This window comes from Lates calcarifer, unplaced genomic scaffold (genome assembly GCF_001640805.2).
Source record: "Lates calcarifer isolate ASB-BC8 unplaced genomic scaffold, TLL_Latcal_v3 _unitig_4085_quiver_2779, whole genome shotgun sequence".
Classification (NCBI taxonomy): domain Eukaryota; kingdom Metazoa; phylum Chordata; class Actinopteri; family Centropomidae; genus Lates; species Lates calcarifer.
Genome location: NW_026116695.1, coordinates 3,360 through 16,429, shown reverse-complemented (window position 1 = coordinate 16,429; position 13,070 = coordinate 3,360). Strand labels below are relative to the sequence as shown.

Below are 13,070 nucleotides of genomic sequence, written 5' to 3'. Positions count from 1 at the left end.
TCCACAATATATTTTATTACCTGCTGAAAAAAAGACACATTGTGGACTTTCAGGGAATGATCAGTTGCTACTACACTGTTTTACAAGTTGGCTACAGTGCACTTCAACTATAATTTGCTATCCCCTCAACATACACACTGTATTCCCTAATGCCACTAGTATAAACAAAAGCCCATTATCATCATCATATTATTATTATCATTATTTTATGGTTATCACACAACGACAAAAATGTGATACATTTCCAGTTTCATTCTCTGAGCAACATTAGAAACAAAAAGCAAATGTTAAAATGCTGCCAAATTGCATCAAGTCACTTGCATTTGCCATCTGTTTTTCTAATTTTCCCTTCTGAGGATGAGCTGTAATGATTATGATCTAAATGATCTCTTTCATCTATTACGATTAGCGATGGGCATTTTTAATTACTTTTTGAAGTCCATTAATCAAGCCAATTTAAGCAGATTAGTCGTGACATCATAATTAACATGTGCCCTCCACTCAAACCAAAATAATAATATGTTGTCAAGTCATGTTTTTTGCGCTGTATACAGATGCACTAAATTTACCTCCCAAGCTCCACTCATCAACAACTAGTGAGTAGTTCTCAGCAGTGTGTCTGTCATCTGTGGTGAGAGTCTAAAGCACAGAACTTGAAATCTTCCAGTCAACATCAATGTAACGTGCAGGTGACAGAAATCCAATGTGAGAGCTGTCCATGCATCAGTTGTTATTGCTACTTTCTTTGCTTCCATAAGATTCTTTTTCAGGGCTGTAGCTACATATCATCTGAAATCATTTAAATCACCAAATCTATTTGTTATTTGTTCCTGTCGTTAGAGCTCAGGTTTCGGCACTATAAATCCACAGTGTTTTCGGTAAGCGCCAGCTCCTGGTCACCCGACTACTTTCTTAATGTTTTCAAGTCACGTCACTTTTTATAAAAGTGAAAAGAGAATTGTCTTAAATATGAAACTGCTTTATTCAGTGAGGCCTTGGTAGATAATTCAGTTCCCGGCAAAAATCTCCTGAATGCCACTGAGGGAATCCTCACCTAAAAACAAGCTGAGCATCTAAAAACAATGTGAGCTAAAATTAGCAGCATTAGTAGCCTGCAGACCCTTATTAAACACATTTTGATGGTGGAACTCCTAACCTTATGAAGCGTCAAGAGTCACGTCAGTAACTCTAGTTAGCATTTCCAAACTTTGCTCTCTTTAACCCTCCTATTATCTTTGGGGTCAATTTGACCCCATTCAATGTTTAACGTCTCTAAATAAATGATGAACATCATTTTTTTTGCTTTATATTTAATGACTTTTCCTAATTTATTGGGGACAACTGGGTAAACACAAAATTTATATGATGATATGTTTTCAATGTCCTGTACACATACTGTACACATTGGTGTTCTTTTTGTGGTCAATTTGACCACAGGCTGTTTTAGCTGTATAAAACATAAGAAATATCAACATTTTACACACATTTGTTTTGGTTGTTTTGGGTGATATTGAGGTCACTATAACATGCAATTTTATATAATCTTCAAAAAGCTTTAGAGCCCTAACCACTGTAGTAGTGCGAGAACCACTGATAGTTCACACGACATGGAGGGGGGGCACATCATCATCATTGCGAGAACTTTCATATTTCCCAATCTGTGGGGCAGGAAAATATGGTTCCCGCAAAGATACTGATAGTTCACACAACATAGGGGTGGAGCAAATATATAAAAGCGTGCACAGCAGCCTTCTGAACCATTTTCTCTTGTGCTCTGTGTGCTCTCTCTTTCTGTTCTCTCAACTAAAAATGACTTCTAAGGAAAGATTTTCTGTCAATGAGGTGTTGTCACATCTCTTTGAACATGAAAGTGACATAGAGGAGAATGTGTCTGAGACAGAGGATGATGTTGAGGAGGACCCTGATTATGAGGCATCCTCATAATCGTCAGTGTTGACCCTCCTGTTGTTTCTCAACCACCAGCAAACATACTACATTCCAGAAATGGAAAGTTATTATGGTCCGTCTCCCCACCTGAACAACAGGGTAGACTTAGTGCTGCTAATGTAATCAAAATGGTTCCAGGTCCCACCAGATACGCTGTCAGCCATGTCCAAGAAATAAAGTCAGCATTTGAACTTTTCACCACACCATCAATTGAAAAGAATATACTTGACATGACAACTTTAGAGGAGAGGCTTGTGTATGGGGACAGTTGGAAAGACCTGGATGTGAGTAGTGAAAACGTAGTGAAAAGTTCAGAGTACATTGCTTTAGAAGACATATATTTATATGTTTTATATGATTGTATCAGAGGCATTTTCTTTGCATTTTTGTAAGAAAGAAGAAATGTACCAGTGCAACCAGCAGCAACCAGCAAAATGTTTTCACACTGAACCATCCATGTTCATAGGGGTTGTTTAAAATGTCTTTAACATGTACTAGGAAACCATCAGCGGATTGGTCTATCTGGGTCTGGGGACCCAGTTGGCAGTTGGTAGTGGTGCCACAGTGAAGAACAAAGGTCTGTTCATGAACCTGCTGTGTAGTATGTTACTGTAAACGGACTGCACTTATATGCTCATACACTCAAAGCATGTCACACTACAGATCACATTTGCCATTCACACACATTCATACAGCACTTGTTCTATATATATATATATATATATATATACACATACAAAGTGCCCTCTAACACATACACACACATTCATACTCTGTTCAGTATAATGCCCAAGGATACTTAGGCATGTGGAGTGGAGTAGCCAGGGTTCAAACCACCAACCTTCCAATTGGTGGGGGACCACACTATCTCCTGAGCCACCGCCACCTCTGGGGCTTTAGTTCCATTTTTATGTTGAACTCTGAATTTGGCCTTACTCTTTAGCATTTATAAGACATGTATTTTTATACATTTACATTACAGAAATGCTAAATACACAATTGTGTTTAACACTAACTGGACCACTAACAGCTGCATGTAAATGGGAATATTAATTTTCATTAGCCAAGTAAAACATTTCATAGGAATATTGTCTTTTTTCAGAATAAGGGTTGTATAAGTTTAGTAATGACTTAAATGTCTCAGATAGGCTACCCAAGGTCTACTGGATTGTTCTCACAACTGGACTTAAAATGAAGGGAAGCAGAGCATTTGGCTGCCTTTCCCTTCCAACTTTGTTAAGAGTTTGCTCTCAAACCTGACTGTACAGTGTATCTCTTTCCTTTACTTGTTCTTGTGTTGTCCCTATGATAACTGTATTTTTGTACTAAGATGGTTTTGTGATGGACTGACTTTCATTTTGAAAGGTGTTGTATATACACTTTTTAACATTGACACAGGTCACAAGGTCCCCTTCTTAGATTTTTGAAGTCCTTTCAACCTTATCAATGTTCTTCATTGTTAAAAGAAGTTTTCTCATGATGAGAACAGTTTGTCCTGAGCAAACTGCTACTTCCAAAGTCACAAATCCAAACTATTCATGCTAAAATCATTTTCTTAAATCTATCTCTCCGCTTGCAACTCATTGGAGCAATGCCATGCCAACAACACCAAACATTTAAAAACACCAAACCTAAGCAGTCTTTTTTATTTACTTACCCCTGCTGCTGTCTTGGCAACCTCGATTCCAAAATGTGCATCTCTTTTCCATTCTGAAGCCCTGGACGGCTCTGACCATTGGCTAGTAGGGGCTCTGGAATCAGAGCTGAATAACATAATATTAAAGTGATAAACCATGTAGTCATTTCATATAGATATCACTAATTCTGATTCACCTCTCTCTGTGTTAATGCTCACCTGTAGGTGATGTACATTGGCTATCCTCTTCACTCAGAGTGCCTCAACTGTCTTTTGAATTCTAAAAGGAAGAAAATCATAGACAAGAACCTGAAAATGTACACTCATATGTCACCATGCCAGCACAGTGCGAACAGTGTATATTCTAACCAGTGTGGAAACAAGTGTTTTTAGATGCTTAAATAAAATTAACCAGCAGGTGGAGACATATGCTTGTATATCTGATGGATTTGACAAACTCATTTAATGCTAAATGGAATAACACAGTAACAGCATGAATCTTGTTCATTTTTTGATTTTGTACCTGTATGCTGGTCAGTGGGGGAGATTATGGCAGTTTGGGATATATGAGGCTGGAGGAGGAGGAGGCCCAGAGAGAACAAGAGCAGAGGAAGGCCTTAGAGGAGAAGGTGAGGGGTCTAATGTGGGGGTGATCTGGGGTCTCCAGGAGGGAACAAATCCAGACCCTGTTTGAGGCGTCTGTTCCAAAGATTGATCAATGGGCAGAGAGGATGAAGCTGACAGGGAGGAAATTGAGGCAGAGGGATGGAGGGGAAGAAAGAGGGCAGGAGAGAGGGAATGGAGGGAGGGATATCAATAACCCAAACCTTGAGTACACTTTCCAAAATTAGTTAAGTGGGCATTTTCCCGAATGTTAGGGCCTATAATGGTCAGTAATTCTATGTGCACATAATAAAGAACAAGAGCAAAAATTTTTAAAAAGGTGTGCAATCAAACACAGACTAGAGTTTTAAGGAAGAAAGACGGGACAGAGAGGGAGACAGGAAGTGGGCAGAAGAAGAGGTCTTCTATAAGCAACTTTCATTCTGTAAGCACACCTGAACTGAATACCATCACACTGACATAAATTGATTTAGTTTAAGGTTAAACACACAGAGAGAAAAGTTTTCTCTGGCCTTCTATGATAAACTAAATCAATTTAACAAACCACAAAACACTGTGAATGAGCCAGATTGAAGATAAGCCTAACATCATAGAATTTTCTTATCCTCCCTTCAGATATGTAATATTGCTGGCTTTATCTATCCATTTAAAGTTATGTCCTTGCGTGATTCAGACACATAGACATGCAGCTTAACATGACAAGACCATTACAAAACACAGTGAATTCAATAAGAAATGTGCATTAAATTAATAATTTATTAGACTGAGAAAGCTGCTGCCTTTTTTATAATATCCAACATACATAGAGAGACAAGAACTTAAGCTAGGACTCTTGTTTGCTCACATGCTGTTTGTAAAGCCATATGCTGGATATTCATGATTTCATCCATGCAATTGGGCATTCAATGAAAATGTATGGTAAGAAGACAGCTGGTCTGAATATTATGGTAGCTGTTTAGTGAGGATTTATTTTATTTTATTTTTTTACCTCTGTTGACATCATACTTATATAGGTGCATGTCTAGATGGCACTTTTGTTGTCAAGAGACTGATCTCAAATCAGACCAGTCTATAACATGTCTCCTAACAATTTTCCCAACAATGTTTTTTGTGCACTGTCAGGCTGTATTAAATAGGCACTGGAATTCTATATTCCATCCAAACTAATCTAAATATTGAACTGGTAAGGATGAACCAAAGCTACACATTAGTAAATCACATGTCAAAGCAGTGGAAGAGGTACTGGGTTAAGAACAGAGAACATGAATGAAATGGACATGCATACAACAGGGAGGCTCAGGCTGAACAGTAAGGGAGGATGTCAGGTTTGAGTTGAGTTTCACATAGAGCAGCATTACATGGCATCTCTACTCTCTGCTTTTTCCGCAACACTGCAGGCTGTCCAGGATCACTGGCAGAGAGATGCAGAAACTTAGGAGAGAGGGTTGGCTGTGCTAGAGGGGCCTGAAATTTAGGAGGCCTCCATTCACTCTGCCAGGGAGCTAGAAAGAAGAGGAGAAAAAATGTGGGAATACAGGGGGAAAAGCTTGTAGAAATGTGAAGTAACCTGACCTACACTGTATCTCTGGCCCTGTACCTGTCTCAGGGGCAGATGGAAGACTGGTCGGTTTGGTGAGGGCTGAGCCCGGCTCTCCCACAGAGCTGGGGCAAGTTTTGGGCTGTCTGGGAGCAGAAGGTGGTGGAGGTATAGGAAGGAAGGAGCTGAGAGGTTCTGATGAGGAGGAGACAGAAGAAAAGGAGGGAACGCTCTGTGCTCTCCAGACACTAGGACACGCTGAGGGAGGAAGATTCAGTGACAGAAAACGAGGGTAGTGATGAAAAATGGTGGGAAAGACTATGACTATGCTGCATAAAAATTACAATTTGAAAGAGGGCAGTTGCAGGCAACAAGCTGTGAAAATGTTTCGTAAAAGAATAGCTGACCACATATTTTGCCAGCCAATAAGTAACAAGCACAGCCAGAACTAATTCACATGAATTCCATTTGTTGGCCAAACAACAGAAAATACACAGATGCCTGTTCTGTTCATCTGTACTTACAACAGATGTATTTCTTATAAAGAAAAAACACTGTATTGTTTACCTTTGACTTTTCACACAGGCAGCTAGCTAACTCACTTAGTAGTTGGTTAGTTAGCTTGGTAGGTGTCAGAAAAACAGTTGGCAGATTATTAGTATTGGGAATCTCTCAATTTTTCCCAAATGACTGGTTTGTAAAAACCAAGAGCTCCAGCAGGACCTCTGCCAATAACTTTGGAAAAATGCTTGGTAAAATCATTTTGTTAATCTCCTAGGATATAATCACAATATTGGGGAAAATGTCAGCAGGAGTCTTTCAATATAAGCTCACTGAATGTAAATACAGCATTAGCCTAAAAGCAAGTACAGAAAAACAGAATTATACACATGTACAATTCTTTCAGTCTTCAACTATTTGAACTGATCTATGCACTACCTTTCTGAGAGGTATCAGAGAGAGCAGGAGGGTGGAGAGATTGATCAGAGGGTAAAAAGGAGACAGAAGATGTGGCCTCCAGGCCCTCAGCTGGAAAGGAGCCACAATGGAAGCTATGGGGCCTTCGTGGAGCTGAAATGGGCACTAAAAAGACAGCAGAGGTATATGAAGGAGTCAGCAGAAAAAGACAGGGGAGAGCAGACAGATAAACCAAGAAACAAGAAAATAGTGAGTGAAACTTGAAATACATAAAGTGTTAAACAGCCAGCCAAATGGAAAACATAAGCAGACAGATAGAAACAAATATAAAATGTGGCTTATGCTTTAGCTTTTTTTGAATAAAATGAGACACCCATTTAAGGTAAGGGGAACTGAAATACAAACCAATGAAAATGCGAAAAAGTGGTCAGATGACCCTCAGATGATTTTGTGTGTACATGCTCATGTCCACAACTTTTAATAAATAAATACGTTAAAAATAATGTGTTAGTGTATAAGTGTTTATTGATAATGTTAAAGTGTTTTACTGTTTTAAGTAGGAAAAACATCACAAGTAATTTTTCCTCATTGATATCATAATGCATACCATAGAGGGTTAAATCTAACTCACCCTTCTTTAAAGAACCTGTAATCTACCTAAAGCCAGCTGACCTGGTTCTGTCCAGTTCAAAGTTTGAGTTCAAACACAAATAGAGATTAAATCAGAGAGATTAATATCAATTTGAACTTCTCACTCTAAGAAAGCAAGCAAACAAATGTGTTTCTCAAAATGCTGAACTATTCCTTTATAAAAAAAAAAAGGGAAAGAATTCAGGATGTTAGCCAGAGGCAAATTCAAAAATTTGCAAATATTAAATCAGTGATGTGACTCATGGTAGCCATTTCATCATGGGGAGGGTAAAGAAAATTTTAAATTCTACATTTGAGAATAACATCTGAATAAAACATGCTTTATTCAGTGATAATAAAGTGTTCTTTAAACCTATTTGCACCTGTAGATACACAGAAGATGTACAGTAAATTTGAAAGGCTTAAGCTGATTTAACTTGACTTCACTGGCCTGACAACAGCCCTGTCTGGACACAGATGGTCAAAAGCCAAAAGCCACAAGCATTTCTGTACACACATTTACTGTGAAAATCAAATGTTTTTTGCAAATGGAAGAATTCAGGAAACTGGCAGTAAATGAGCCCAGGTAAAGCTCAGGAATTTAAAGCGAGGACATTCAATTCATCCCATGACAGAGTTTGATTTTCATTTTAACCACTTTTTTCTAATTTTTCCATCATAAAACCCAGCCACATTCAGTGAAACTAAACACTTCCTATGGATGTTTCAAATTTAAAAAGATCTCATAAATTCCTACAGTAGGAGGAAAATTAGGCATAGACCTGTCTCTAATATGAGCCTGTTCCTAATAAAGTTATAGCTCTCTCTGCAGTTAAAGTAAATAAAGGCCCCATCAAATATCCAGAGTTTACCAGATCTACTACAAAGAATTAAGCTGAATTAGCTTGTGCTTAACATTCAGTAAGTTTTCTTCAGATTTGGTCAGATCAGTGCAGTCCTTAAGTTTTTGTACATTTTTGTACATTTTCTATCATAGTCATCTGAACTAGACGAGACAAGAGACCACACAGGATGAGGGATATCTGTTCACCACTACCTGATCCAGCACTGGGCTGGAAGATTTTGGGAAGTGCAGGAGGGTGAGCACATTTAAAGGCCGGTAATGAGTAGGCATGGAGGGAGGGCCGAGTCTGCTGGTTAGTGCTCGGTGGTCGTGTGTGGGTTCGCAATGAAGAGGATGGAACAGGGGGATCTGGGGGTTCAGGCAGAGGAGGACAAAATGGGACCAAGATGGTGGAGGAAATGCCAGAGGATGTTTTCCAATCCATCTCTGAGTTTACTGGGTGAAAGATAAGAGATGAGATAAATGGGGAAAGTGAAATGAAAGAGTGGGTTGAAGTGGACAGTGATAATCTGATTATTGTTCAAAAATAATGAAACTACAGACAAACCAAAAGACTGATTTAACTATTTTCAGGTCTGTAAAACTACACTAGTTTACTCTGAACATAATATCTGAATTACATATGTCAATATAAATGCTACAGACGGAATGCTGTGAGCAATCAGGACCAGTCATTAAGGTGGAAGAGTAAATCAGGAAACAGACAGATACCTGTAGGGCCTGATTCAGTTGCAGGCCGCCAAGCCAGATCATGTATTCTTGCAGTGGAAGGAGCAGAAGCTGTTATAGAAAGAAAAAGGGAACAGCTGACAGACAGTATAAAAGAAAAGGGAAGTGAGTTTTGAATAGGAAACAAAAGAGGAGGCAGCAGTTTGAGGGGTAAATACAAAGGTGAGAAGGGACATCCAGGATATTGGCTGTAAAAGCCCAAATCTGACAGCCTCTGGCACATGTTAATGCCACTATTCCATCATCTACACTGATGTTAATTACTGCGTATTTTAATGAGTTAGCCTGTCTGACTGCAAACATGTAGTAAATTCCTGCAATTAGAATCAGGCTTTTTGTGTGTAAATAAAACCACACTTAAAACCACACCTGTTCCTGACTGAACACACTGTCTGTGATTAGGAATCATTAGGCATTATTTAATAGTATTTATTTATTTATTGACACTCATTGAACCCATAAGACATGTCACATGTCACAACCCATAAGACATGTCACAATGATGGTTATTGTTTTACTAGAAAGATATATGCACTCTAACTCAACAAAAATCTACAAGGTAAGGAGGAACATGTTTTAATTCCATCAGCACTTTCCGTGGACTCTGTACAATCATTGAGTTGCTGCCACCAGTGTTTTCTGGAACAGCCTGTCCAATGTTTATTTGACTAATTTTTGTCAAACAAGACTCTCCATTCTCTACTCTGCAGGGCACAACACACACACACACACCTCCATATAGAGCATGTCTAAGCATGAGCATATTGAGCATGAGCATGACTGATACAGACAGACCTGTTTCTCTATCATCATGTTCACATTGTTTTGAAGCAGAGTCTAATGGTCGTAAAAATGAATAGAATAAAGCAGTCTGCAGGACTTAAAGGTCAGCTGTCTGGGTGTCAGCCAGCACTTATGGGGCAGCCTGGACAGCCTGGGGCAGCTGAAGCTGACAATGGGTGGAAAAGACCTCACTCACGTGGCACGGTGTGGACCTTTTTCCAGAATGAATTACACTTTTTATTGTGTGCTAATTGCAGTACATTCCTGTGCTGAATCGAGTGCAGTGACACTTTATTTAGAACACATTTCTTTAGAGGCATCCGCAGGTTAATGCTGGTGTTTGTACGCTAGTGACTATGTTTGAGATGTTGAACTTCAAATGGAAATCTTCTACAAAAAATATACTAACACAAATATTACATTACACTATTTACATTTGTAACCATATAATAAAAAAGTTTAAACTAAAATAATAATGGCTTTAAAAATACATTACATAGATCCTCAGTGTCACTTTAACCTATCTATCACTTCAGTTCATATTTCTAGTGGTAGATTACTTAAGTGTCACCACCTTCCAGGTTCATGAACCTTCCAGGTTCATGATTAGTGGCCCTCTGAGGGTCAGGGCCCAGGGCAGTTTCCCCTTTTGCCCACTCAGTGTGTGATACCTGTAAACCATAAAACCTGCAAGTCTTTGCTTTCAAGTAAAAACTCAGATCAGGATTATTTTGTCTCAGACTGTCATTGTTTGTTAATTTAGTGTTCTCACTCCAGTGATTGTTAGGTCTGTCCCTAGTCTTACCAGTAACGTGAGCAGCATATGTAGTTCCAAAGCTGGCCCTTCTTTCCTCACCCATGTCATCATCGCTGTCGTTAAAATCATCCAGATTGCCAATGTCACTCTGTTTCATACTCATTAGACTGGCCAAACTCTGCATGTCCTCGTCTCTGTGGAGAGTAGAAAACACTAGATGTACAAGAATATCTGTGTCCAAAAATATTAACATTGGTCTGGCTTCAACTTGGCTGTTACATAGTAAGTTCTGAGATAAAGCCACAGTATACAGTGTGGAGGAGTTACTGTTTTCAGTTTATTTTAGAATCATGTGTTGAGTACTTACGTGGCCTTCCCCTCTTTGAGAAAGATACAGGACAAGTTCAGTTTCAGTGTGGCTTCCACCACTTTTACAGACAGTGGTTTGAGCTTTAGTGTTACATCATACTGGGCCAGCGTGGCACTGGCATACTTCTTCATATTGACCTCAGCTGATGCCAACACCTTCCTGCGGCCTTTTGTCTCCTGTGAAATAAACCAAATGGACTGGAACTTTAAGTTTGAACACAAACAAATTCCTTCTCCCTGAGAATACATTCTCCATCTTAGTCTTCCAATTAAAAGTTGCAGTAAGTACATCAATTAAATGAAACCACAACTAAGAACAGAGCATAACTTACATTTTCAATGACAAAAGTCCAATCCTTGTCTTCAAACTCCTCAGCAGTAGGTTCCTGTTGAAGAAAAAATAATTGCTTGATGTCTTAGCCATGCCACTGTCCATCCAGATAAACAGCTGAGCTATTTTCCATTTAAAATCAAAACAATCTATCAGCCACAACTGGAGCTACATCCATATTAATATGTTGTCATTTAATTTGAACAAGTGTTTCAGCTCTGTATCAGAAATAATCTCGGTTCATACTAACACGCCTGAAAACGTACATCACATGACCATCATGTACACTGTACACATGGCATACATGTGCTGGTATAAACAGGAAGCAGTTGGTTGCTTAGTTGGAGAAAATACAATGAATGAGGCAGCAATGAGGAAAAATAAGAATTTGCTTGCAATGCTTGTAATTCATTATCCATGCATTCACCACTGCTTATTGAAGCCCTGGTCAAGACTGATAACCAAATCAGGAAGTGAACATGCATGTCTGCATCATTTTTCCCAATAGTCTTTGTTTTAAGGGCTAGAAAACTCTGGAGCAGTGTGACAGCAGGTGTGAATGTAACAACTGTGATGCATTTTAAAACTACAACATTTCAGTGTGGACTTAGCCAAAGTAACTTTACTTCATACCTTGAAGAGTGTGACAGTGATGTCTAAGCTCTCTGGAACCTGCCAAACCACCAGGCCTCTGTAGGGGTTCTTAATCCCTGGTTGCCAACTGTGGAGCTGACAAACAATATGAAAAAGGATTTAATCAAAGTGATCATCTGATTCAAAGTGTTTCCTAGGTTTCCTATGGACTGCCTTTTAGGATCAAAATCTAGAATTTATGTTTTAGTCATTTCTGCTCTAAGAGCAGGCATAGTTGGCTATCTTTATTGCTTCTAATCTTGACTTTACTACCTTGGTGCTGTGACGTCTGTTCCTCCCTGATCCACACCACCCGCAGTTTGTCAGGTTGCCTGAAACATCAGAACACAAATCTAATTTTAATGCTTTTATCTTTCATCACTACCTACAGTTGGCCAGTGTGTTCTATAATAAAACATCAGTAGTTCTGTCTTTAGTGAGCAGAAATACAGAAATTTTGACATTTCTGAGTCAGTTATTTTTCTACACTTATTGAAGCTGAATGTGCTAAAAAAAAAAACAGCATACTGCCATGCATTCTACTTTTTCTTCTTTTTTTTGATACTTCTTTTTAATATTTTCAGCATAAAATGAAACAAGCCGACAATAATAAACTATCAAGAAAGACAACAACGAACAACATGGGGGCTTCTCAATTTGTATTGCTGTGATATATCATGTCCAGTGTTCTTAATTGTCTAATATATCTCATGTTCAGGTAGCGTCCTCTATTCCTTTGATATAGGTAGTCCATTTCTCCCATTTTCTGGGAAAGATGGTTCCTCTGGACCTCAGGCAGACCTTTTCCATCTTTTCTTTAACTATGTCCGTCCACTGATTGAGGCTTAAGGACTCAGTTTTATACCAGTTCTTTGTAACTTTTTTTTACAGGCCATTAGCAGTATTTTACATAGATACCAGTCTTTCTTTATAATCACATCATCTTTTAGAACACATACATACAAGACCTTAACATTATTAGGAATCTTATATCCCAAAATCTTTCTCAGATATGTATTTTCCCAGAAAGTTCCCAGAAAGATTTTGGGGCATGACCAGAAGATATGGCATCTTCATGACCAGAAGATTGGCATTCAAGTTTCTGCATTCAAGTTTCTGCACTGCCTCCAGCGCATTTAATATGGGGTGTAATGAAGAACCACCTCTTTGAACTTGTGGATGCTGTGCAATCCACATTGAACGCCAATCCTCCTGTGATATTTCTATGTTTAGTTCTTTTTCCCATTTTGCTTTCATGTATCCTGCATTGTTCCCATTCTGTTTCCGAAGAACCTGATATATTTTGGAAAT

The 13,070-nt window shown here is 38.7% G+C and overlaps 1 protein-coding gene across 1 annotated transcript; it reads right to left on the bottom strand.

Annotated features, from left to right (window-relative positions):
• Positions 1-4,943: 4,943 nt before the first annotated feature.
• On the bottom strand, positions 4,944-12,091 carry LOC108896216 (EH domain-binding protein 1; the record flags this gene model as incomplete). The annotated part of the gene is made up of 10 exons (XM_018695255.2): positions 4,944-5,709; positions 5,805-6,002; positions 6,684-6,827; positions 8,350-8,592; positions 8,869-8,937; positions 10,475-10,620; positions 10,794-10,972; positions 11,128-11,181; positions 11,760-11,855; positions 12,033-12,091. Coding segments are annotated over 10 exons (1,394 nt in total), but the record flags the coding sequence as incomplete, so codon positions are not given.
• Between the last annotated feature and the right edge of the window lie 979 nt (positions 12,092-13,070).